A 26,538-nucleotide genomic window follows, 5' to 3' on the forward strand; every position below is an offset into this window, starting at 1 on the left:
TTGGGTAGCACCCAGTCTGCTTCAAACAAATCCCTCCACAGGGCCCAGTTCCTAGATTGACTGCAGAATCCCTGCCCCTACCCCACCCCACCAGGTTTGACTGACCAAGTTGGACTTCCCATAGACTGAATGATTCAGGAATATATCTGCCCCACCCCCCAATATTCACTATTTGTCCTAGACAAGATAAAAAATTCCAGTTTTTATTTATTTAAAAAGACCAATAAGAGGGAAGAGGGAGGGGGCTGCAAGGTTTATCCTGAGAAAGTGCCAGAGCCCCTGCCCCTTCAGGGCCCAGGCAAGGCATGGGACACATTTTTCTTGGAAACAGATTTAGAAAGAATTCCAACAAATTGTTGCACAAAACACCCCTGAAAACGGAGAGAACCTTTGGTCACCGGATCCCCTGGCCAAGCAGTGCCTGTGGAGCCCCTTCTGGAAAAGAACAGACCCCAGAGCCAGCAGTGCCCAGGGCAAGCTGGCAGAGTCCATCCACAACCCGCTGCTCACTGATGGCAGGGCAGGGCAGGGCAGCTGGCTCAGTCCTCCTCGTCCTCCTCACTGTCCTCCCCCTCATCATCTGCAGCTCGCTTCCTTTTCTCGCCATGCTGGGGTTCTGAAGGTATGGTGGCAAGCCAGCGTCAGAGGAAAAAAGAAGAGAGCCCAGGGAAGCAAAAGAAGCACCCACACTGAGATTCAGAGAGCAGGAATCCAGAGGCACCCTCCCACCCAAGGCCTCTAGAATTCAGAGGGAGTTCACCAGAGCTGGGGGGCGGAGGAAAAACAGCAGGAAAGGCCTGGCCCGGCTCAGGGCGTGGGCAAGGGCAGGGGGTGGGGCTCAGCAGAGAGCCTGCCCCACCCTGGTCTACTGGAATTCTTAGCTGCCTCCCAGGAATCAAGCCCTGGGCAACTTAGAGGGGGATAAGGCATGACTCCCACTCCTCAACCCCCACTAGGGGCACCTCTAGGATGGAGCCTAGAATCGGGTCCCAAGTAGTCAGGACTCACCTTCTCCCTCTTCTTCTTCATCCTCCTCTCCATCATCATCTTCATCCTCCTCATCCTCCTGAAGGGTTGGGGGAGAAGAAAGGGAAGAGTGAATTCCAGAATGCCAGTGCTTGAGGGGGGCCGGAGCTAGTCTGCCCCTCCCCCCTCAGTTTTAGATGAGGAAATCAAAGCCAAAATGAGTAAAGACTTGTTCAGGGTCACAAAGAAAGGCAGAAGTAGAACTCAAACCCAAGCCTTCAGATTTCCCCCCCACCCCATGAGGAATCCTGACTGCAGTGAGATCTTGTGGAATGAGCTGGGATCTGGAACGGTCTTTGACCAATCAGAGCACCTCTGATGGAGAGAGGCACCCAGCCTCTGCTGTGACCCCCTTCCCAGGGAAGAGAGACTAGGGAGGGCTCTGTGGTCCTCACCTCATCGTCTACCCCATCTTCTTCCTCGTCCTCCTCTTCCTCTTCCTCCTCCTCATCTTCTTCTCCATCAACATCTTCATCATCCTCATCCTCATCATCAATTACATCCTCATCCAGTTCCTCCTCCTCTTCCTCCTCCTCCTCCTCTTCTTCACCTATCACTGACAACAGAGAGTTCATGACCAAATAACCTGGGCTCCCTGGCCCAAAAGGATGCCTGCCCAGGGGAACTTGGCTAACTGCTGTGCCTTGATTTCCCCATCTCCATCCTCACTCAACAGCAAAGAGCAAAGTAGTGATTGGGGGCTTCTGAAACGGAACGGTAGAAGGCCCCCCTTGACAAAACCTCACCTTCCCCGTTCTCCCCGCAAACACTGTCCAGGCCCTCCCTGTCAGCCTCAGGGTCAGAGTCGGGAGCTTCCTTGTCATCAGCATCGTAGCCATCGAGGTAGGTGAGCTGGGGCAAGAGGGCAAACACACTCTCCCGATAGCTCATCAGCATGGTCACATCGCATTTGAAAAGGTCCAGGCTCTTGAGGTTCGGCAGCTTCTTCTACAAGGAGCAGGGAGGACAAGTAGAACCCCAGGCCTTGATCCCACCCCACCCTAGCCCCAATACTGTTTGGGAAGCTTGACCTATCCACCCCCTGGCCAGGGGTGCCCCAGTAGTCTGGAACATTTCAAGAAAACTTTGCTATCTCTGCAAGGCAGGAAAAGAGGTCCTCTATGGGACTTGGGGAAGACAGGGAAGGACCTGAGGCAGGGGCCAGAGAAAGGTCAAGGGCAAGTTTTTACTTGCCTTTCAGTTAAAAAAAAATAATTTAGCACCTACTTATGTGCAAAAGCCAATGCTAAACACTCCTGAGGAAGTCAGAATTTAGGCAAGGCCTAATCCCTGCCCTCAGCAAACACAGTCTAACAGGGGTTCGAGTCCAGGGCAGCCTCACCAGGGGCTCCAACGTGTTGATATCCTTGATTTTGTTCCCACTCAGGTTTAACTGGACCAGGCTGGGCGTTCGTTCGGCCAAGACCTCCAGGCCTCCGGAGAGGTGGTTATCACTGAGCTCCAACTGTGGGGGCCCAGACAGAACAGGGTAGGAACACTCAGGGGCCCAGACCTTCCATCTCCACTCCCAGGGAGCCACCTGCTTTCCAACCCCAATCCACCCCACACTTAGGGCTTCCCAATCCCTGGCATCTCCATCCCACAATCTCTATTTCCCTCATGCCACCTTTCGAAGTCGGGGAAGCTTGGGTAGGTTGGCCAAAGACACAAGGTTGATGTCGACCATGCTGAGAAACTCAAGGTTTTCAAATTCTGAAGACAGTCCCCCAATCTTCCCATCATCTGAGAAGCAGTTATCCAAGACTAGATCCTTCACCTGGGGGTGAGGAACAAGGCCACAGTCACCTCCAAAATTTTGAGCCTCCATCCCAACCAGGATCCCCCACCCCCAGGATGTTGTCTGGGCCTCAGACCATCTGAGCCCAACCTCCAGTGTGTCCTCCCAAAGTCCAATTCAGACTATCCTGGCTCCAGGTGATCCCACCATCACCCCCAGCCTCAATTCTAAACTGCAAAGATAGAGGGCTTACTTAACACTCCCTCAATGATCCTCCAAACCCCTCAAGCCAGCCCAGTTCTAGTCACCTCCCAAAGCCCAGAACAGCCAAGAATGGCTCAGTCACTCCAGGCCCTGGCTCTAACTATCCCTCACTTAGGTCATTCTGGGCTCCTGTCCACACATCCTGGCTCAGTTTAGTCCCTGTGATTCCAGAGAAATCAGGCCCACGAAGCCTCGAAACCGGGCTCCGGTCTTTATAAGGATATTTGACCCTAAAGCCGAATTTTCTTTCCTCTATGAATGCCAAACCCTGGGCAGCCTAAAAGAATCCTTCACCTCTTCAAGTTTTGGACCCTGAACTTGAGACCACTTGTTCCTAAGACCAAAGACTCAAAATTTCAGAGCTGAAAAACTGGGGAGGAAGAGGGAAGATGGCAAGATTTACTAAAGGAAAAACGGAGTACAGCCCCTCTCTCCATTCCTCTGAGCTGAACCCCCCCAAGTCTTTACAATTCCAGCAACCAGGAGGACCGGGCCCCACGTGTAGCCTCTTCCGCTTAAATGTCCCCGTGCTGACTCGGGGAAGCTCTAGCCGGGGTCCTGCCGCCTGCCCCCCAACCCCCACCCCATCTGCCAGTCCCGATCTCCTAGAACCACCCCAGGCCCCGCTACAAACCAATCCCTAAAGACTATGACCCCGACCTCGGAGACCAGGCCAAGACCCCTTATTTCCAGGGTCCAGGCTTCCTAGCTCGTAACTCGGGCCCTAAGCGCCATAACCCGGGTTCTCCTAGCACACGTTCGGACCCTGGAATGCAACCCTAAAGCCCGGGGTCTTCTAGCTTCCGTTTGCACCTCGGGCCTTCAACCCCCAATTCTGGGGTCTCCTAGCACAGGTCCGCACCCCGGGCCTTTAACGCCCAAACCTACGATCTCCTGGCGCACGTCTGCACCCCGGACCCCGGGCCCAGGACCTTCAACGCCCGAGCCTGGGATCTCCGGGCGCACGTCCCGGCAGGCCGCCCTCCCAGGCCCCATGTCCCGATCCTGCGCACGCAGAGGCCGAGTCCCCGGCCTCCCAGGGCCCATGTGCCGGGCCTTGAAGGCCACGTCCCCGGGTCTCGGCGCCCACACTCCCCGGCCTCCCTCCCGGGCCTTGGGCGCCCCGGATCTCGGCGCCGCGCCGGCGGCCTCCGCGAGAGGCCTTCAAGGCCACGTCCCCGGATCTCGGCGCCCCGGGCCCGGACTCTGGCCCCGAGCACACCCGCTCCCCCTGGCCCCGGCCCCCGCGCGGCTGCCCACGTGCGGCGCCCCCTGCCCCGGGCCCACGTGCTTCGGCCCGCGCGGGCCTCACCTCCCCCGGCTTCCTGTTCCGCAGCTCCAGCGTAACCCGCCTCTTGATGTCCATGGCTGCGCAGCCCGAGCCCAGCCCAGCCAGGGAGCCCCGAGAGCCCCGAGAGCCGCCGCCGCCGGGGAGACCGCCAGGAAGGCGCCAAAGGCACACAAAGGGGCGGGGGGAGGAGATCGCGCCCCCGAGGGCCCCGGAGCGCGTTCCCGGGCGGCCCAGACAGGCCCTAGCGCGCCCTCTGCTGGCTCGGGAGAGCCAAACTCCAGCCCTTCAGGCGCGGCCCCGCCTCTCGCAGCGCGCGGCCCCGCCCCCGCAGCGCCCCCTGCTGGCCCAGGAGCCCCACCCCCGCCCCAACTAGCCGCGGTGGGCTCCGCCTTCTGCAGCGCCAGTGCGGGTGTCCCGAGCATGACCCCACAGCTCCCTCTGCCGGTCTCACAGCACCAACCTCTCCCCGACGAGGCAGCCCCGCCTCTCCCAGCGCACGGCTCCGCCCCCAAGGCGACCTCTGCAGACCCGGGGCGTCCACACGCCATCTCCTTGCCCCTCCCAGCGCGGGGCCCCTCCAATCCTTGCGCGCCTTTCCCCTATGGAGCCTCCAGCCCCCGCGGACGCACCCCAGAGTGACCCCATCGAGTCTGGGTTCAGAAAGGCTCCACCTTCTTCTGGCTGGTTGGGGCAGGGAATCGAGCCCATCCGCCGCTGCTGGCCAGGAGTGCGGCCCTTTGTGACCGAGGCTGGCACTCCCCCTGGTGGTCCAGGAGCGTGGCCTCTCGTGCCCCAGCACGCCCCCTGCCGGAGGAGCCTGCGCCCTCCCTCATCTGAAAGAGCTTGGCGCAACCCTAGGCTAGCCCGGCTGGTCCCCGAGGGGAGCCCGAGGTGCTCTTGGCATCAAGGAGGAGGAGATGGGGCTCATCACTGCGGTCGTGCCCTTTCCCTGCCTTGTGACTCAAGTCTGAAACCTTGGGGCAGCAGTGCCCGTCAGCTCAGAGACTGGCAAGAGAACCTGCATTTCTGGACTCTGGATAGCAAGTGCATCAGAGATTTCCTTGGTATAGGGAGCTCCCAGGGGAGGGAGAGTCCATCTACCAATGCAAGTCTGCACCTACTCTAGTCTTAGAGGTTGGCATCGAGCACCATGACCTTAAACATCTTGCTCAGTGGTACAACTAGTGTGTAGCGGAGGCAGGGTTTGAAGCTGCCTAGCTTTTCGAAAAGGCTGGTCATCTCCACCTCTTCACCAGCAGCCTTCCCCCTTCCCCACGTAACCCTGTCTAGTTCCTCTTTATGTGCCTGTCCCTGTTAGAATATAAACCCCTTGAGTGTAAGCTCATCTTGGTTTCTTGTATTTGTATCCCTCGCACTTAGTGTAGTGCCCAGAACATAGTAGGTGCTTAATAAATGCTCTGTCCATTTTTCTAGCTATTTACCTACCTACCTCTCCATTATGATGTGCTCTTCATCAGCTAGGTGGTCCAGTGGATAGAACGCTAGACCTGAAATCAGGAATACCTGAGTTCACAAGCTGATGTAGACAATTTTTATCTAAGTGATCCTGGGCAAGTCACTTAATATCTGTTTCCTCACCTGTAAAAATGGGGATGATGATAGTGTTGAGGGTTGAGGGAGGCGAGGTCCAGGAACTCCAAGACTGGAGTTCCCAGACAGGGTCATTGAGGAGCAGTACCCCTCAAGGACCTGAATACTGGAGGGGATGGGCAGTCAGGAATGAATTCATGATCTCAAGCATTCTTTAAGTCAAGGAGGCAAAGATTTATTATCCTTTACAGGAGGCAAGAGTTCTTGGGGAACCTGCAACCTTAGAGGTGTGCAGGTGTGATACTTGAGAAACCTGTTATTGCTAACTACCAGAAGACCCCTGCTCCACAGCCCCTGATAAAACCCCCAGTTTGCATAAGAAAGAGTGGACTAAGACCTTGCCATTTGGTGTTTAGCAAATGTCCCTGGGGCCCTAAGACTATCCCACCAAAGATAACCTGTCAGGGTCTTTGATCTGTCAGGGTCTTTGATCCTGTTCCCCCTGACCTTGCGACCTGGCTCATAAATTTCAAGAGGTTAACCACTGCACCTTGGTTTTTTTGTATAAATATGTCCCCTTCAGCCCTGTTTGTGGCCGTTCTGATTTGGGTTGCTTATGCCCTGGATGGTCCCTGGCTAATAAATTCTCCAATTAAAACTTATACTCTGTGACATGTCTTGCTGTTGGTACAACACAGGGAAAGTTTAAATAAGATATTTTGGGGTGAAATTGTCAATTAGGTGTTTTGGGGTGGGATTAGGGAGTGGCAAAGGGGTGGTCAGTTCTTAAAGGAATATGTACTTTTTGTATCTACTGTGCAGGTATCTTACCCATAGTTCCCTGGGAAATAGCCCAAGGCAGGCAACATGGAGTTGTGGTTTTTGCCTTGAAATGTCACTACGTCAACTAATGGTCAGGGCTGACTGGAAATATCCAGGTTGCTTCCATCAAACGTCTTGTTAGACAAGACGAATGTAAGGGAGTATACATATGACTAGATACATATCAGGAAGGTCAGTAAGTAGTAAATATCGTTATGGCCCAGTGCACAGCCAATTAGCACATACACAGGGAGTCCAAGCTAATAAATTCTCTAGGTGCAACTGGCTGCAGTATCAGGAGGAGAGATAAGTGTTTTGCTAAGGCATGCTGCCCTTGAACTGGAGAGGAACTACCTGAGACAGTATTGTGAGGCTAGGGAGAGATATGATTTTAGAACTGGATGTGATTTTGGAATTGGGGTCTAGGCACAGGCACCCAAGCAGAGGCTAAGGAGAGATGTAATGTTAGAATTAGGGTCCAAGCACAAGCACCCAAGCACCCCACCAATAGCACCCAGGGTTGTTGTGAGGATCAAATTAAATAATATGTATAAAGCCATATATAGCACCTTGAGGTTTGCAAAGTACCAGATTCTTGAAGAAAGCTAGGGAAACTACCTGGTAGAGGTAAGTGGTCTTCCTAGCTCCAAAACCACCAGAGCACCACACTGCCTCTTCATGACCCTTTCCCTGACCAGGTGCTATCCTCTTTCTCTCTTCTTCCCCAGCAGGAGACTGGCCTATACTCCATGACTGACTGTGGACCCATGTTTCTTGGTTGTTGGTATCAGATAAAAGACTGATAATCAATCAATCAATTAATCGATGAGTATTTATGAACACTTACTATGTGCCAAGCATTGTGCTCAGTGAGTTGTATGGAAACAACAACAAAAATTTACATTATATCAAAGCAGCTGACACCCATACACACAATAATACAAGGTAATTTCCAGGGTAGGAATGAGAAGGAGGCATAAGCAGCTTGAAGGGTCAGGAAGAACCTTCTATAGGAGATGGTGTCCCACCTGAAAAAGAAAACTAGAGATTCTAAGAGGCAGACACCTGAGGAAGGAGGGCATTCTAGGCAAGAGGGACAGCCTGTGCAAAAGCATGGAGATGAGAGATAGAAGGTCTCAAATGAGGAACAGCAAGAGGGCTAAATTAGCATGTGTGAAGGGGAGTATGTATTAAGTCAAGAAAGGTACCTTTAAGTCTGGTTTTAAAGAGCTTTAACAGCCAAACAGGAGCCTGCATTCCAAGTGCTCAGGACCCACTGGAGCTTACTGAGCCGGGGAGTGACTTGGTTGGACCTGTGATTTAGGAATATTGCTTTATTGGTTGTGGTGGTTACACACCTATAATCCTGTTATTGGGAAAGGCTGAGGCTGGTGGATCACTTGAACTCCAGTCCTGAGGCTATTAAAGTTCTGAGTAGAGTTCAGAGAAAGCTAGGTGGATGAAGCCCTGGGTTTGGAGTCAGGAAATCCAAATTCAAATATGGACTCAGACAACTAACTAGCTGTGTCAGGTAACCTCTACATTGAAATAAATTATTATTAATAACCAATTAATATGGGGCAGCTGGGACATAGCAGGGTTTTTTCTTTCTATTTCCTCATTCAGAAACTAGTCTCTGTAGGTTATTCAGACAGCCCATGAAGGTCAGGGCCCATGGTGAGATTGGATTAACATTTTGCTCAGCCTTGGGCAGGACCCCACCCAACTGGGATAGCTTAATCTAATTTAGTTGAATTCCAGTTCACGGGTCAAGTGGTCTGGGTGGAGGTGGATTCCCTTTTCTAGATTGTGTGAGGTAGGTGTAGCGTGGATGGAGATGAGTCTCTTTGTCCAAGAATGACAAAATTAGAGTACTGGGCCCTCAGCCCTCAGCCCCTCGTTAGAATAAGCCCACCTCTCATTATAATATTCATTCTCTCATTAATCGTTAACCAATCAGAGTTGATTTCTACCTGTTGGGAACACCCACTGGTCAGCTGCCCGCAGCATTCCTTTTTGGTCCCAGAGGACCATTGACCTCATTTTATTGATTATTTACTAGCCATAATTAATAAATTGACTATTAATTACCCAGAAATTATGTTTCTCAGGCTTTTCATTCATCACATTGTGCCTCCTTACCTCAAATGTAAAATAAGGAATTTTTTTAACTTTATAACTTAATTTTATCATTTATTAAATCTATTTTTTACCAACATGGTTGTCATGATAGTTTTAGTACCGTTCTTTTTTTTTAATTTATTTTTTATTTTTAGTTTACAGCACTCAGTTCCACAAGTTTTTGAGTTCCAAATTTTCTCCCCCTCCTTCTTTCCCCCCCCTTTCCCCAAGACAGCATGCAATCCGATATAGGTTCTACATATGAGGATTTTAACAGCATCTACTCTGTAGGGAGGATCAATAAGGTCGTATTTGTAAAGTGCTTTGTTTGTAACCCTTAATAGCTGTATTTCAGCTTGCTGAGACATTGGTGGCCAAAGATCCTTGAATCTTCCTAGGAACACCTGGGTCCCTAATGCCCCTGGACCCTGACAATTTCCATGGGAAGTCTCTGTACAGTCAACAAGGCATAGGGCTGGGAGTCAGAAAACTTGATTTGGCTTCCAGCTCTGTCACACTGGTTAAATGCCTTCCCTTCTCTGGAAGGGTTTCCCTAACTGTGTAACAGGAACGTTGGACCAGCGACCTCTGAGGTATAACATTTTTAAGGTTTTGTGATCCCTTTGCCAGGAACTTGAGTGGCCACTTCCAGGAAGGAGGATAATCTCAGTTAAGGAAGCTCCACTCAGCCGTGGGATCGGCAGTGGCCATGGGATGACGGATCCAAAACCCAAGCATAGAAGGGAGCATTCTGTGGCAGGGGTGGGGAACCTGCCACCTTGAGACCACATGTGGTCTTCTAGCTCCTTAAGTGTGGCCTTTTGACAGAATCCAAATTTTTAAAGGCCACACTTAAGGATCTAGAAGGCTACATGTCTCAAGGCGGCAGGTTCCCCACCCCTGGGCTAGGGATTCTTCTAGGACTAGATCCGCAGTGACTCCACTACCTGCTCTCCCAGGGGCAGAGGAGAGTTTAGGGTTAGGCTCAGTAAACTCTCAGCCTTAGTCCCAGGCCCTCCTTCCCAGGAGCCCACCATTACATTTCTAGCACCCTTTCACCAATCTACTTCTGCTAGGTGGTGCCACAGTGATTGACAATCACAGAGTGATTGACTTGGAGTCAGGAAGCCCCTCCTAATTCAAATGCAGCCTCAGACACTCACTAGCTGTGTGATCCTGGGCAAGTCACTTCACTTGTTTCCCTCAGTTTCCTCAACTGTAAAATGGGGATAATAACGGTACCTGCCTCCAAGATCAAATGAGAAAACATTTATAAAATGCTTAGCACAGTGCTTGGCACATAGTTGGTGCTATATAAATGCTTATTCCCTCCTCCTTATTTCCCACTGCAGAGAAGACTGTGGTGGTCATGAGAGTGTCAACAAAGCCCCACTCCCTACACAAGACTTCTAATTCCCTCCAGTTGTTGTAGCATACTTATTTTGTATATGCTCCCTGTGATGTGTACTGGGCAAATCACGTTGCCCTAGGCAACAGCCTAAGACTGCAAATTGCTCAAGAGTTACACATCTGCATTGTTACAGGGAGTTTTATTACCTGGAATTTCCTGCACTGATTAAAGCACAGGTCCAGATGAAATAAGAACTATATACACACAAAATAAACTATATACTTATATGCATATAAACATACATACATACATACATACATACACACTCATTGCTTGAAAATCTACCCAATGATTGTAACAGGGTGTGACATATCTGCCTACTAATTCCAGGGCCCTAGAGGGCAGGCACTATTTAATTGTCTAATTATATTTCCTACCCCAGGCGCAGAATAAGTGCTTAATGAAAGCTTGTAGAATGAACTGAATGGACGAATGAATGTCATAACATTGAAAGAGAAGTCAAAAGATATTTAGGGAACTTACAAATATATAAAACCATTCTCCAACGAATAAGTGCTCAAAGAATGTGGACCAACAATTCTCAAAAGAAGAACTGCAAAGTAAACAACCATAGGAAAGACTTCTCCAAATCACTTATGATGAGAGAAATGCAAATCAAAACAATTCTGAAATTTTACCACATACCCTGCAAGTTGGCAAAGATCACAAAAGATGGGAATGGTCAATGTTAGAGGAGTTGTGGGGAAAAAATAAAAATAAATAAAATAAAAATAAATATAAAGCAAAAGGAGTTGTGGAAAGACAAGTGCACTGGTATCTCATTGGTCGAGCAGTGAGTTAGTCAAACTACTGGCAAAAGCAATTTGAATTATACTTTAAAAAAATAAAGTCCCTAGCTATTCTCAGCAATACAAAGATCCAAGACAACTCTGAAGGACTTATGATGAAAAATGCTGTCTATCCCCAGAGGAAGAACTGATGGTGTTTGAATACAGATGGAAAAATATTATTTTTACTTTAGTTGTCTTGAGTTTTTTTTCTGTTTTCTTTCACAACATGACTATTATGGATATGTTTTGCATGGCTACATATGTATAACCTATAGCGAATATAGCCTTCTCAATGGGAGTGGGGGTTGGTGGGGGGGAAAGGAGAGAATTTGGAACTCAGAGTTTTAAAAATGAATGTTGAAAGTTGTTTTTGTGTGTAACTGCAGAAAAATAAAATATTAAATAAAAAATTTTAAAAAAAGATAAAGTCACTAACATATTCATAGCCCTTGAACCAACCAGGGTTTCCACTGCTAGGCAGAGATATACCCCAAAGAGGTCAAAGATAGAAACAAATGCCCCATAAACATTAACATATTTACAGCAGCACTTCATATAGCATCAAAGAACTGGAAGCAAAAAATCTAGTGACTGGGGGATGGATAAACTAATTGTGACGGAATATTAGCTTGCTGGAAGAAATGATGAATTCAGAGAAGTGAGGGAAAACTCTTATGTGGAGGTTCACTGTTGCAAAATGAAGGAGAAGCAGGAAAACACAATAACTGTGACAGTGTAAATGAAAGAACATCGACAATGACAAAAATGAAACTCAGTGCTATGTAATTATAAGGACAAAGGTCTGCAAGATGAACCTGGTAAGACAATGCATCTTGCTCCCATTTTTACAGAGGTGGAGGAATATGGGTACAGAGAACTACATACGTTGTCCATCTTGATTGATGTGTTGGTTGATTTTGCTGAATTGCTTTTATTTTTCACTTTTTCAAAATTCTTTGTAACAAGGAAATGGATCATTTGTTGATGATGGGGTAGGTGTAATATTTCGAAAGGAAGGTGAGATAAAGTTAAAAATTTCTTAGAAAAAGATCCATATACATAACAGCCTTTTTTGTGGTAGCAAAAAAAAATTAGAAACAAAATATCACTTGAGGAATGACTAAGCAGACTGTGGTACATGAAGTGCTGAAAAATATTACTGTGCCATAAGAAGCGATGAAAATGAAGAATTCAGAGAAGCATGGGAAGATTTATGTGAACTGATGCAAAGTAAAGTTAGTAGAACCAGGAAAACTATACACAATGACTATAACAGTGTAACAGTATAAGTAGAAAGAGCAAAAGATGAAACTGAATGTTATGTGATTAAAATGATCAAACTTGGCCCTGGAGAGTAGATGAGAAAATGCCCCTTCCTACATTCTTTGCTTAGGTTAAGGACCACCCGTGTAGAACTGTCAGATTCTTTGTGTGTGAAAGTTAGTTTCATTGAACTTTTTTTTCCTCGGTTTTTAAAAAAAATTCTTTATTACAAGGGATGGCTGGCTGAGTTGGGGGGGAAGGGGAAAGATATATTTGGAAATGAAGGTAATATAAGAACAAAAGATATTAAGAAAAATTAAACAACAAAAAAAAAAGGAATGGATGGTGGATTAAGTAAGCACAGGGGGAATATCCAGAGGGCTTTACTTTCCCAACTCTACCCCACCCCTTACACAATCCTGTCCTGAGACACATCCCATAAAGAAGCCTTCCCCTCCAAAAAAGGAAAAAGGTCACTTATACCCCTCCTATGGCCTTGGGAGACTGTCTTGTAGGTCTAGCCTAAACTCTCTACACTTACTCTAAATTTGTTCAATCATCTCAAGCTATCTGTAGATCAGAGAGTTTGTAGCATTCTTGGGTCATTCTGAAGTTTGAGTCCCAAAGGTCTTTAGATCAATGAGTCGGAGGGTAAGTAGCTTACGAAAGTAGGTAAGCAGGTTCTAGGGTCTTTGGGTCAAGGGTTCCTTAGGCCAGTGGGTCATTGGGTAGGAAGGTTCTCAGATAAGTCAGTGATTCATTAGGTCAGCGCTATACACCAGTCCCTTTTTCTCTCATGAATTCCACATCCAACCACATCTCTAATTGCTTGCTGGACATCACCACTCAGAGGTCCTACCAACCATTAAAATTTAGCAGACTTCAAATGGAACTTAGCGTCTCTTTTCTCAACTCTTTGTTATTACCAGCACTTAGCACAGTATCTCACATGTTCAGTTTTCCCTTTCATATTGTGACTTTCCCCACTGAGGTTTCAATATATTGTGGGCTGGCACAAGAAATTAAATGGGAATTTTTGGAGAGTTTTGCGGAAGCAGCAGATGACGCATAAAGGCCAGCAGATGACAACAGAAAAAAGTTTAGAAACTCAGAAATGCATAAAATACATGTATAATATTGTGTAGTATTAACCCAAATTTTACAGTAAGGTACTGTAAGCACCCCATAAAAGAAAAAGAAAAAATTCAGACTTCTTCTTTGGTATGAGGGGAGGGACAAAAAAAATTTAGATTTTCCAGATTGTGGGGGCATCATACCTCCTAACCCCCTCGATGTGGAAGGATAACTGTTGTAGGTACTTAATAAATGTCAGCTGAATTGAACTGAAGTTCAGTGAGTCTGTTCATTCAGGTCATTGGGTCAGGGGGTGAAGGTCAGTAGACTCTCTGGTAGATGGGTCTGAAGGTGAGACCCAAAGTTCAAGAGGTCTCTCAGGTCAGTAGACCTTTGAGCCTGTCTAGTGATGGTCTCCAGGACTCAGAACACTGGTCCTTTTCTGTAGCCATCACTTAAGAGTAGAGGCACCTAGACTCGGGCTCAGCTCTTACCCTAGGACTCTGTGTTAGAAGAGCCCAGGAAAACAAGAACACGTTCACCCACATACAGATTATAACCACATCTGGTTGAGGAAAGAAATTGTTTAGAGCCAAGAGAGATCACCTTGAACTAGAATGGTCTAGGAGTGGTTCCTGGAAAAGGCAGCATTGGAGCCAGGCCATGAAGTTGGGGGAACACCTGAAGAGATCAGGAAGGTCCTTCACCATTGCCTCCACCCCCTCCAACCTCCTCCTTTCCTTCCTCTTCCCTCCCTCCCCCCCCCACTCCAACACATATCATCATCTGGGTGTCTGGGTTTTACTTCCTGGAAGTAGCCCCAGGCATTTCTGCAACCCCCCAGTCCCTGGGAGGTCCCAGAAACCAGCAGAGCATTTCAACCCACAGGTCACTGGACCAAAGGAGCTGGAGAGTCATGGTAAGTAACCCTCTCTCTACCTCCCTCCCTGCCATCCCCCTACTCTCACTCCCAGGGGTGTTCGAAGAAAGCAGAAGTAGAAAACCCAGCCCCTACCAACCTTCTATTCCTTTTGGCTCAGGAGAACATGAGAGGTTTTTGGCTCTATGTGTGTGTGAAGGGAGGGTAGTCAGGAAAAGCAGGAGATCAAGGATGTAATATAGCAGAGGGGAGGGGAGGAAGGAGACCATTTAGGCTGGGAACACAAGCTATATGAGGGAAAGAGATGAAGCTCCAGAGGAGGACTGAGGTTGAGATGGTGTGCATCTTAAAAGGTAGGCAAAGGAGTTTGGGTTTTATTTTCCAAGTAACCAGAGCCACTGTGGGGAAAACCTGGTTCAAGTCCTAGCTCTGACATTTCCTAACTTCGTACTTTTGGACAAGACATCTAACCACTCTCAGTCTCAGTTTCCTTATCTGTAAAATGGGGATGAGACTCTGTGCACTACTGACCTTACTTGGTTTTTGTGGAGATCAAATGAGTCAAGGTAAAGCAGCTTAGTGGACCTTAATGGCTAACCTGCCATTGGGGGCTCAGGTTTACCTGGTACTGATCCAGGCAGAAGACAACAGACAGAGGCTGGCTCTAGGTCCCCATGGGCTTGCCCAGTCCCCAAGATCAGTCTCGTCCCCCAGCCCAGGCACATTTCTCCTTTGCTCCCACCCAAGATGGCAGGCCCCTTCTGTTGAGTTTCCCTAGGAGAGACTGGTGGAATCAGTCACTGGACTCAAATGGCTTGCTTTCACAGAGCTCACTTTTCACCCAGCTCTTTCTATCTCTCCCTGCTCTTGTTCTCCTCTGCCAACCCCCACTCTTATAGGTGACCTAACTCACTTTCCTTTAATGCCATAGTGGTCTAGGGCAGCCCTAGTTCAGTGTTTGCTTGTTACTTTGGGCTATGTTAGTAGCACACCATAGCTACCCTGGTGGGGAACAGGGACCATATCCAGAGTGGGGTTGGAAATAGGGGGCCATGGTGGGGCGGGGAAGTGTGGGAGAGGGAGAATGATAGTTAAAGCTTAGGGGGAGGGCCCGGGTGGTGGTGATGGTGACCTGAAAACTGAGTTCCAAGGGGGTGGGGGCTTCCTGTGGGCCCCAGCGGTGCTGACTGTTAGGCAAAGTAGGTCAGAAGGACTTGCCCCTACTTATGGGGCTGAAATGGGGTAGGGCAATATTTGTGACAATACTGAAGAAGGTATTTTGGTCTTCAACCCATCTCTCTCTTTAGTTCAGTCGTTCCTGAGGCAGGGGTGTGCAAGAAAATGTTTAACAACTCGCTTTGGGGGGGAGGGGATGTATGTATGACACTTAAAAATTTAGTCTGCATTATTAACATTTTCTACATCACTTCCTAAATTTAGACAATTAACAAAACAATAAATCAAGCCCTGATTTGTAGCATTTGTTGATTTCTGAAGTATAAATGTTAACACTGAAAACTGTCTCCATTACATCCCTGTGAAGCCTCTCACCATGTTCCAGACAAATTTATGGCTCAGTCCCTTTCCTCTTATACAGGGGCTCTCTCTTTCTCTCTGTCTCTCTCAGTTGTATAGTCCCACAAACTCACTTTAAAAAACCTTAAAATGAGAATTTTATTGGTATATTTTGTTTTTACATTGCCCAGATTTCCCCCTGTATTTCATCCCCTTCCTCTTCCCAGAAAGCCATCTCTTATAACAAAGAATTTTTCTAAAAGAGGAAGAGAAAAAAAAATGAAACAGATCTATATGTTGAAAAAATCTGAAGATACATGCAATGTTCCACATCCGTGGAGTCTCTGACCCTGTAAAGGAGGAGGGTGTATATGTGTGGTGGGGGGAGGTGGAGGTACTTTCTCATATCTCTTCTTTGGGGCCAAGTTCATTCTTCATGATTTCACAACATTCAAATTATATTGCTTTGTGAAGATTATTCTTGTTTATATCGCTGCAAACATTGTTTATGCTGTTTTCCTGGTTCTTTCAGTGAGCATCGTTAGCTCATAGATCTTCCTATACTTCTCTGTCCTGTTTCTTGCTTCTTATAGCTGTCATATTCCTATGTTCGTGTACCCCCATTTGTCTAGCTATCTTCCATTAGACATAGCTAAGCTGTTTCCACTTCTGTGCTAGCACAAAAAGTGCTGCTATAAATATTCTCTTTGTGTCAATGACCTCTTGAGGGCAATTACCTAGCAGTGGGATTTCTAGATCAGTCCAGAGGCTCACTTTCTTACAGACCTTTGGACAAGGGGAGGGAATCTGGACACCATCCAAGACTTCTAATCAGGACTGAGCAATGGTATACCTCTGCGTGTGTGTGTGTGTTTATTACTCTGTGTGTCTATCTGCATGTTCATCATCTCTGACCATCTCTGCCTGTGTGCTTGTAGATAAGCAGATTTTGGCCTCATATCGGAAAAAAAAATTTTTTTCCTAACGATCAGAATTGTCCAAAAGTGGAGTGGTCCACAGGGTGCTGTCAAGTAGTAGGTTTCCCTGTCCTTGAGAGGTTTCTGAGAAGAAACTGGCTAAGCACCTATGTGGAATGTTGCAGAAAGGACTGCTGTTCACACATGGGTTGCAATAGATGTCCTCTGAAATCTAATTCATCTCTGAATTCTGAGATTCTGTGATGCTTTGTATCTCGCAGGAGAGTCACCAGGACTTTCAGAACCTTAAAGCCAAGTTCCAGAGCCTGCAGGCTGGGTTTGGTGAGCTACCCAAGAAGCCACCACTGCCCAAGGGCTCGCAGTTGCCAGGCCTGGGTCGAGCCAATACTATTTCTGAGAGTTCCTCTCCTTCTGGGGCTCCCGCTGCTAACCAGAGGGGACCTCCATGGCCAGGACAAGGGACCCCACCTAGCCCTTGGCTCCGTAACCGAGGGAGAGGCTCTCAAGCCAGTTCCAGGACTAGGGAGGCTCCCAGAGACCAGCAGCCACCATGGAGAGTCACAGGGAATGATGGGGAGAAAGCATCCTCTCTTCCAAGCCCTACCCCCTTGGGGTCTCCAAGGACTCCTAGGAAGGAGCAGGGCCTGAGTTTTCCCCGCAGGAGACCTCTGCCACCTCTGAAGGCTCTTGGTCCCCAGCCTCCCAAGCCCCCCCTTCCACCAGGTACCCTGCACTTAGAACGTTTCAGGAGAAAAGAGGCCACCCACAGAAGGGCTACAGGTGGGTGTTCAGATCATGTCAAGAACATTTTGAGAAGGGTTGAAGTCCCTGGATTATGGTGGCCTGGGGAGGGTGACACTTAGATTTTGGACCTGGGATTGGAGCTCCAACATGACCAAGACCCACCTGTTCTGCTCTTTATTTGAGAAACTGAATTCCCATGGGGTTATTTAGCTAGTACTGGGGGTGATATTCAAACCCAGTTCTTCCTGTGGGAACTTCATAGTTAGCTGTGAGGGAAAAAAAAACATTTCAAAACTTCATAAATAAGTCATTATTATGTAATTTGTATGGCTCCAGTGGGTGGGTAAATGGGGCCAGACTCTGCTCAAAGCCCTCAATTGTCCCAGTATAACTGTATCCAGGCAAGAAAACCATCTTGGGTGTGGGGACCAAAGTGACAGCGCTTCAGAAGCCAGGATCCTTCTCCAGTAACAACTGCTTGGGCCCTCCAGGTCCTCCCATCCCACAGTAAGTCTGGGGACTTGGGAAGGGGTGGGGGGCACTTTGGAGAGGCTGTGGGAAGGCCCTGTAGAATGCTGCAGGAAGCCCTAGTCCCTACTCTCCCCTCAGGGATCCAGATGAGATCTACGATGATGTGGAGCCAAGCCCCTGCCCACCAGGCCCCAAGAGAAGAGGTGTGTATCCATGATGGAAGTGGAGCATGAGATGTAAATTTCAGGAAAGGTGGTGTGGACTTTCTAGTCTACAATCCTTTCCAGGATACTAGCTCACTTTGGAAGCACTTCCCTCTCAATGAGTGTTACAGTCTAAGTATGGTTGGGCAAGGTTGGCCCAGACTGGGAGTGACTAGGTCTGGAGATGAGGGAGCGCACTGGAGAGAGGAGCACTGGAGAGAGGCGCACTTTAGCTGGCTACCTCCTCTGTGCGTGCCCAAGGCCAAGTCCCTTTAACCTAGCTGGGCTGGTTAATTGATAGGGTCTGAGCCTGTGGTCTTGGGACAAAAATCTAGGCCGGTAGTTCTCAAACTTTTTGGTCTCAAGGCCTCTTCACCCTCTTAAAAATTATTGAGGATTCCCCCTAAAGAGTTTTTGTTTATGTGAGCTATATCTATTGATAGTCACTGTATTAGAAATTAAAACTGTTAAAATTTGAGAATATTTTAGTTAATTTTATAATAATAAACCCATTTTATACATGAACGTAACATTTTAAATGAAAATGACCGTTTTTTATAAACAAAAGAAATCAGGGAGAATAGCATTGTTTTACATATTTTTGCAAATCTCTTTAATGTCTGGTTTAATAGAAAATAGTTGGATTCTCCTGTTTCTTTGTTGACTCAGCTACAATGTTATTTTGGTTGAAGTTAAGAAAATCCAGCTTCACATAGATACATAGTCGGAATAGGAAGGAATATTTTAGGAGGCAAATAATGCCTTAGAATTATGAAAACAGTTTTGACCTCATGGACTTCCCTAAAAGGGTCCACCCATTCTTCTCTCGTTTCCCTATCTTCTCTTCTCGAGATCTTAGGAACCCACTTATTCAGAGAGTTGAGTTCCCATTTACCACTTACTGTGTGACCCTGGGTAAGCTCCTTTCCTTTTCTGAGTCCCAGTTCCCTTAGCTGTAAAATGAGCTGAAAGTTGGAATTTGAACCTAGGTTCCCTGACTCCAAAATCAGCACCGAAATCTGCAACATCGCCTCTTGCAGAGAAGGTCAAGGAGGATGTGTTCAAAAGTCCTTGTTAATCCTAATGCTTCCTATAAAGCTCTGGGGATGCATTTGGAGGTTCCAATATTGCCCTGTGCTCTCTTGCCAATTTCCATTTTCCTCCTCACTTGACCCTATTAAGTTTGCTGTCTTAGGGACAAATGGCCTGCCCTGGGGTTTTCTCATTGCACTTGTGACACACATACACCCTTCCCCCATTTACAAGTGACTCCTGCAACAGTCTTCAATTGCTCCTTCAGAAAACCACTCCAGTTCTAACAGTGTAGCAGTCAGCCTTCTAAAGGAGTTTTCAATCATTGGGGTGTCAACGGCATGGTCGGGGTTTGGATAAGGCAACCTTAGATATCCTTTCTTAGGTCTGAGATGCCTTGACCCTTATGCAACCCAAAACAGGGCTGCTTCTCGGACTGGTTTTTGCCTTTCCTGGCCTTTTCCTGAGGTCCCCAGTGCAGCTTGCAACATCTCGACATTAGCACACAGTTGACCACAGAAGATCTGGCTTCCTACCACTGCTTTTCCTGTGTTTCCGGATGAAGATTGCATAACTAAGGGTTTCCACCTATGGATCCTCCTTCCCAAGGTGCTGAAATCTTGGTTAAGGCTGCTCTGGGAAGGAATAATCAGTGGATGTCTTTCCAAGCCTGGAAGGAACCTATTCCTCTTGCCTGACTACATCAGGTCTCATCATTCTTGACCCTAACTCCTCCGCTACCTTCTGTCCTAGTGAATCTCCCACAACTACACTTGCACAGAGGGGACTTGAAATGGATTTAGTTCTAGAGGATGAAAGAAAGCTCTGCTTCTCTTCTATTTGTTGTTTGGTTGGGTCTGACTCTTCATGACCCTATGGACCATGGCCCGCCAGGCCCTCAACTTGCAGGGCTCATCTTCTGATGTCTTATCTTTGTTTTCTTGGCAAAATACTAGAGAGGTTTGCCATTTCCTTCTCCAGTGGATCGCCTTTTATCAGACCTATGCACCATGACCTGTCTGTCTTAGGTAACTCTGCATGGTATAGCTCATACTTTCATTGAACTATGGAAGCCCCTCTGCCCTGACAAGGTAGTGATCCACAGGCTCCCCCAATTTGATTTAGAAGTCAGTCCCAGGAACCTCATTCACTGCTCCACAAACCTCTCCTGGCTTCCCTAGGGCTACCTTATTAGGAAGAATCGGATGCCGAGACCCACAGTAAGAGTTCCATATGTCCATCTCTCTTGTAGCTTTTGGCCAGCTCTAAACACTGATCAATATCAACTCAGTGACCTCTGAGCATTCCTTAAGGGGCAAATTTGAGGCCCTTAATCTGCTTTTCCCTTCTGGTTAGGTGAGCAACTGCTCCAGAACCCCCACCCAACTTTCCCAAATTCAGTCATCCAAATGGAGAATAGTCTTTAGACCCTGGTCTCTGCCTAAATGTTTGGTCTGTCAGGAATGCCAGCAGCAGAAATGGTCTGAGTCATTTTACAAAGAAAATAACTGACGCCCAAGGAAGGTGAAGTGATTTGCCCAAAGTAGCAGTAAGGACAGGAACCCCAACATTACGGCTCCTGCTCTGCATTGCGCCTGACAATTGTTCAGTCTTCCTTCAAGTTTTAATTGTACATTTTCTCTGTGTCAGTCAATAGTGCCGAGGCTGAGATGGAGTCTTCCATTTAAATTCCAAATTGGAGAGGTGGGGGTCCTGCCTTAGCCCCTAGGGCTCAGTTCTAGTCAGCTTGTTGATTTTTGGGAGGGGTGAGGGAAAAGCCCACCGCACTACCTCACCGCTGGCTCCTTGTCTGCTGCCACCTTCCAAGGGACTGGCATACTGTGGTGGAAAGAGAACTAGACCTGAAATCACCATGAATCTCAGCAATAATACTGTGTTATTTGATCTCCGGGTGCCTCTTTCCTCATCATTTATAATACGAGGATATTACTACACGCACTATTTTCCCCTCATGCTTTCTGGTTGTGAAGTGCTTCGTAAACTTTCAAACGCTGTATAAAAATGAATTATTCCTGTGCTTCACTCCACCTCTTAACCTGTCATCACAATAGCAAAAGGGTGCAGTTGTCCGGAAGGGCAAAAATAATTTTACTATAGGTGGTGAGAGTAGCAGTTATTTGAACAAGTTTGGTAATAACATTTGTGTAGGATAAATCAGAGTCCAGCTTCAGAATTCATTTTTGTAGGCCTTGGGTTTCCAAGTACCCAAACTATTTCTGGCCTCAATCTGGTTCTCTGAGCTCACCTTCCCACAACTACGCAGGAAAAGTGTCTTCTGAATCCGAGGTTATGCACACCCCTGCACCTGAATAAGAATTCCATTTACCATACCCCCAACAAGAAGTCATTAAATGTGGATTGACAACCACCTCCTAAGGCAGTTCATTCCACGGTTGGACCACTCTTCCCCCTCCAAGCTTCCACCCACTGTTGCCTTGTCCCATCTTCTGATGCCAAGGAGAACAAGTCTCACCCTTCTTCCACCATGACAGTCTCTCTAATACCTATGGGCAAGTGCCAGGTCCCCTGCTTAGTCTCCTAATATCTAGTTCTTTTAGGTTCACAGACGGCAGGGTCTCCAGCTCAGTTTCTCCGTATGTGGTCCTCTCAGGGAAGGCAGTCCGGCAGGACTATCAAAATGCAATCCAGCCAGCTCTCTTCTCATTTTAAAATTTCGGGGTCTAGTTCACTATCCATATCCAGTATCTAAGATACATGCATTTGACGGATTAACCCTGGGAGTTGCCAATCCACTTCCAAGTCATCACCTGGTTTATATATTGCTGTCTTCACTGTCATTTTCCCCACATTCTCTCCTGATTCACTGTACCTCTCCCTCATAAGGCTCTGCCCAGCAGTATTCTAGAGCAGGGTGTGGATGTGAGCAGCAGTATTATCCCCAAATAGGGCCGTGTCTAAAAGGAACCCCACCACCTATAGAGAATGTCTCACTCGGTCTGTGCAGATCATCCTCTATGACATTGCTACAGACCTTTGGCAAACCAATCTCACTTTTAATTTGCTCCCTCTGGCCAGACACATCACTCAGATATGTTATTTTACTGTTCTTTAATCCCAGAATCTTATCTTTCCTGTGCATAGAGCCTCCCTAGTTTGTCCACAAACGAGCCTGCCGTTACACCATTAAGCTTAGAGACATCACATATTCAAGTTCTAATATTAGGGGTAAGAAGGAAACTATTGTGGAGAACCAAGAGTTGGGGGGATGGTGAGAACACCTTGGTCCCCTTTGCCAGCCTAGCTGTTTGGCTTCCTCAGATGACCTACTGGTTGCAGAAAGAACTCTCAAAGATTTCCAACAACCTGGCCTGCAACTGTGGTAACTCAGGGTTTCAGGGTGCAGGGAAGGGGTCTGAAAACTAAAAGGGGAGTCTGGGGATGGGGGTAGGGGGAGGCAAGGCATCTGTATCCTGTTACAGTTACGGTTGTTAACTATCCACCTTCAGGAACAGTTGGAAACCCTCAGAAGAGTCTAAGAAAGAGGAAATCTCCAAAGCTCCGAAACCCCCAAAGCCCCCGAAGCATTACAAGAAGGAGGAGAAAGCAGAAAAGGAATTCAGGAAGAAATTTAAGGTTAGGAGAAAACATTTCTATACCATCACCCACACTCTTCTCAGTCCAATCTGGCCTAAGTATGAACTGGACCTGGTGAGCTTTTAGGATCTGGGGATGATTTATCAGAGTAGTTGGCTTTCACATTAGACTTTTAGGGATCCCATAAATATGGGGCCATGGGGGAGGACCGGCAAAAATGTGCCAGGTAAGTGATCGAAGCTAAACTACTTGTTTGCTCTAGTTTGAAGGGGACATTGTGACTTTGACAAGGATGATGATTGACCCCAATGCCAATACCCGCCGTGGGGGTGGTAGAAACTTGGCTATTAGACGTGGGGAGATCCTGGATGTGATCCAGTTCACCAGCAGAGAACAGATTCTGTGCCGGGACGTCAGTGGAAAATGTGAGTTGGTTAGTATGCTCTGGAAATGGGTGGGACATTTGCTCTTGTAATCCCATTAAGCTTAGCATTCCCTTTTTGCAGATGGCTTCATCCCTAGAAGAGCTCTGCTCCCTCTGTAAGTGACCAAGCTGAGGACTTGTGGACAGAAGTGTGGGTGTTGGGTGGCTTGGAGTCTTCTATCCTTAAGTGTATTTAGAGATGGGCTGGCATTTGCCAAGTCCTTATGGTCCATTTTCTCCTTGACAGGGAGACAGAGGTATATGATGATGTTAGTTTCTAAGGTAGGTACCTGTGATGCTACATACACCCACCAGACTTTGCTTCTGGCATGCAGTTCCAAATCTTCCGGGGGAAGAGCAGCCCAAGTATCCGGGGTTGGGCCAGTGCCCCATTAGCCCAGCTCTGTTCTCTTGGAGCAGCAAGGGAGGTCGGCAAGGAGGCGATTCCAATCTAGCCCCCGTCTCCTAAGGGAAACTTAGGATGAGAAGCAACAGGAACCGCTCACCTGCGTGAAGGGCTAGAGAGCCCCATCTTTCTTTGCAGAGCATCCTCGGACTGTATTCGGACAATCTCCTCCTCCATGGCGGGTCCAGAGAAAACTACAAGTTTCTCCTTCGTGTATTTAGCCCATCAGCCTGTACTGTTCTCACACATGAACACTGACTGTAGTAAATCACCACTTTGAGTGGCTCTTTGCTTGGCTGTTTCTTTTCTTTTGCGTTCCCATCTCCTGTACCCTTCCTTTAGGGAGATGTGGAAAGGAGAGATTTGGGTCAGGGAGAGCAAGGGAGAATGAACTGTTTATACTCCAGGGGGTCATCTTATACTTTCTCATAGTGTAGAAGGAAACAGCATGTAATAACATCTAACTTGGTTTAACAGTTTTTAGAAGCCAAGCTCTGGACTGGACATTCATTTCAAAGGAATGTTGCAACATACAGTAAGTTATTTTTCACTTTTTGTCTTTTATAGCCATCATTGCTCTGAGGAACAGGGTTTGAGTGTGTAAGGCCAAGAGGAATGTCTAAAAATCTGATGCCCAAATGCTCAGTACTGACAGTAAAAGTAGTGAACTAGTCACCACAAGGGGGAGAGGTGAAGGTGGGCATCCTATCAAGAAGGAGACCTTCAAAAATTTGATGACAACGATAAAGATCACAATCCTCTATTTCCCTCTTTAATGACCTAATGATCCCATCCAGCTCAAGTAGATGATGAATTAAAAATTATTCAATACCAAAGACAGATATTCAGAATATAATGAACATTTCCAACAGACTTCACAACGAGGTTAAGAGGCTTTCAGTAACTGGTATTTATTATCAAAGTCGTAATGTCAACAAGATGCCACAACTACAAAAAAAATTGCGTACATTGCAATCTCAATGCAAACGGTCAAATGGAATCCCAGTCATTAAAAAAGTAATTAAAATCACCCCAGAAAGCAACTGAATTTTAACATCTTTATACATCCAGCCAACAAATTAAAATGGTTAACAAGGAAAACAAAATACAAATTTGGAAGTCTGGTATTGATGTTAAAAAAAAAGGCAACTGCTTAAGCATTTCTATCAATTCGCACATCGATCTCTCTGCCACTGAGTTTTATCCCATTCATCATCCGGCAGGCTCTCTCGGCCACCTCTGGGGACTCAAACTTAACCACGCCACAGCCCTTGGATTTGCCATTCTCCATCTTGATGTCTGCATACAACACATGGCCTGAACAGAGGAGGAGAAAAGACCAAACTGATCAGGCCACCAGACCCCTGACAAAGTCCTGTGTTCCCAGCTTTTTGGGGGTCAAATGCTACCACACCTCCATTCAGTCCAGAACATTTGCGGACTCTGGGGTTGATGAAGTCACACAAATAATTCCTTTTGAATTCTGCCACATGGATAAACACTTAGGACGCATGCACTTAAAATAAGTGTTTTCTGTAGCTGTCCTTTTATTCTTCGCCTAACATGTCTACAATATTTATAAACCCATCAAAAAGCTGGCTAACATCTATACTGTTCTTTAAGTTTCTGAAAACGTTGTACAATAACCTAACACTTACAAACCACATTTTATCTCAAAGTCTTTGGATTTTTCCCGACTTAGTAGGCATACATATACATTTTTACATGTTATTTACTGAATTGTTCAAGGAACTTTAATGATAGGTCAATTATTACAAAGCACTATCAAAGCAATGTAGAAGTTGATCTATCTGTACTTATCAAATATGCCCACCATGCATAAACTAGAATCCAATTGGCTACAGTAATTTAGTTGAGATTTAAAGGGAAATAACCTCATTTATCCACTATTAAGATCATCTAATTTTATCTGTCATCTTTAGTATCAGTATTCTTAAAAGATTGAGCAAGCAAAGCAAATTAACCGGTCTAAAGAATTTTAAAGATCCTCTTGGTAAAACAAATGTTTCTCTAAATGCCCATAATCTATTAACTTAAAGACAAGGTCTGTTTTAAAAGAAGCTTTCAATAGCCCCATTAGGTAAGGCTGTCACTGACTAATCAGTTATAATCACCTAGGCATGATTAAAGGGATCTTGTGCAAATAACAATGAAATCTGTTCATTCATGCCAAGCTCTAAGAACACAAAAGAAACCTTCTTTAATCCCAGAAAAGTGCAAGAAAGGGAGCCCAAAGAACCAAGAATTGAGTTTCATGGGGAAAGAGATGATTTCAGGAACACAAAAGCCAGCTGAGGAGATATAGGGTATTCAGAGGCATGTAAGCTGAGGAAGATGACAGCTGAGAGACCTAGTACTTGGATAACATTTATCAAGCATTTAAGTACAGAACACTACAAAACTGTTGGCTGCAGGTAGATACAAAGAGAACAGTTAAAAAGAAAGAATGAAAAAAGTATCTACTCTGAAGCAACTTAAAGATGACCTATAAAAACAAAACACAGGCAAATTAACAATACGTACCTGACTCAAAGAATCAGGGAAATATGAAATAAAATGACTCAAGATGGGTAAAAAAGTTCATGGGGGAAGGTAAGACAAAAGGAGAAAGAACATTCTAAAAGCTTACTAAATAAGGAAAGGCTAGTGCAGAAGTTTAGTGATAGAAGCAAGCAGCCTTGCTAAGCAGATGTGGAATAAGGACTGAATCAGCCAGAGCATGGGTAATGTAAGAGCTAGGGATACAAGGAAAGGCAAGAAGCGGAGGTCCTCAGACTCATGGGAAGGGCTAGGGACAGGGACAAGCCACCATGGACAATCCTAAAAGAAGCCCATCAACAAAACTATTGGGAAAGACTTGCCAAGGAAGAAAAGAATGCTAGACAACTTCTAACAGGATGCCTGGGAAGGCACAAAAACTCTTAAATCATTTTTATAGTTTCACACCTGCCAAGGGAACAAAATCTTTGCCTCAAA

The 26,538-nt window shown here is 46.6% G+C and overlaps 3 protein-coding genes across 8 annotated transcripts in view; 1 reads left to right on the forward strand and 2 right to left on the reverse strand.

Annotated features, from left to right (window-relative positions):
* Window positions 1-182: 182 nt before the first annotated feature.
* Window positions 183-4,571, reverse strand: LOC118832447 (acidic leucine-rich nuclear phosphoprotein 32 family member B-like). Of its 2 annotated transcripts, none has more exons than XM_036739770.1 (7): window positions 4,341-4,571; window positions 2,654-2,803; window positions 2,369-2,491; window positions 1,773-1,974; window positions 1,422-1,582; window positions 1,009-1,066; window positions 183-616 (listed from the first exon to the last, which is right to left on the reverse strand). In XM_036739770.1, the coding sequence occupies exons 1-7, from the start codon at window positions 4,392-4,394 to the stop codon at window positions 540-542; spliced, it is 825 nt and encodes a 274-aa protein (XP_036595665.1). In that variant the 5' UTR covers window positions 4,395-4,571; the 3' UTR covers window positions 183-539. The 2 variants fall into 2 exon arrangements, with proteins under 2 accessions (XP_036595665.1, XP_036595667.1); XM_036739772.1 differs by having other exon boundaries at window positions 1,422-1,576; window positions 4,341-4,550.
* PRAM1 (PML-RARA regulated adaptor molecule 1) lies at window positions 4,393-23,417 on the forward strand. Its single transcript, XM_036766786.1, has 8 exons — window positions 4,393-4,691; window positions 4,773-5,424; window positions 16,946-17,465; window positions 17,831-17,936; window positions 22,624-22,750; window positions 22,974-23,136; window positions 23,218-23,251; window positions 23,383-23,417. The coding sequence occupies exons 1-8, from the start codon at window positions 4,393-4,395 to the stop codon at window positions 23,414-23,416; spliced, it is 1,935 nt and encodes a 644-aa protein (XP_036622681.1). The 3' UTR covers window position 23,417.
* Window positions 23,418-24,427: 1,010 nt separating this feature from the next.
* Window positions 24,428-26,538, reverse strand: part of HNRNPM (heterogeneous nuclear ribonucleoprotein M) — a 38,806-nt gene continuing 36,695 nt past the window's right edge. For 3 of the 5 annotated variants that reach the window (XM_036753471.1, XM_036753467.1, XM_036753459.1), the window contains one exon: window positions 24,437-24,858. In XM_036753471.1, the coding sequence (XP_036609366.1) occupies window positions 24,695-24,858 (164 nt within the window). In that variant the 3' untranslated portion in view covers window positions 24,437-24,694. Of the gene's footprint in view, window positions 24,859-26,538 lie in introns of all 5 variants that reach the window. The other 2 variants (XM_036753451.1, XM_036753442.1) reach the window with 1 other exon arrangement.

This window comes from Trichosurus vulpecula, chromosome 1, assembly GCF_011100635.1.
Source record: "Trichosurus vulpecula isolate mTriVul1 chromosome 1, mTriVul1.pri, whole genome shotgun sequence".
Classification (NCBI taxonomy): Eukaryota; Metazoa; Chordata; class Mammalia; order Diprotodontia; family Phalangeridae; genus Trichosurus; species Trichosurus vulpecula.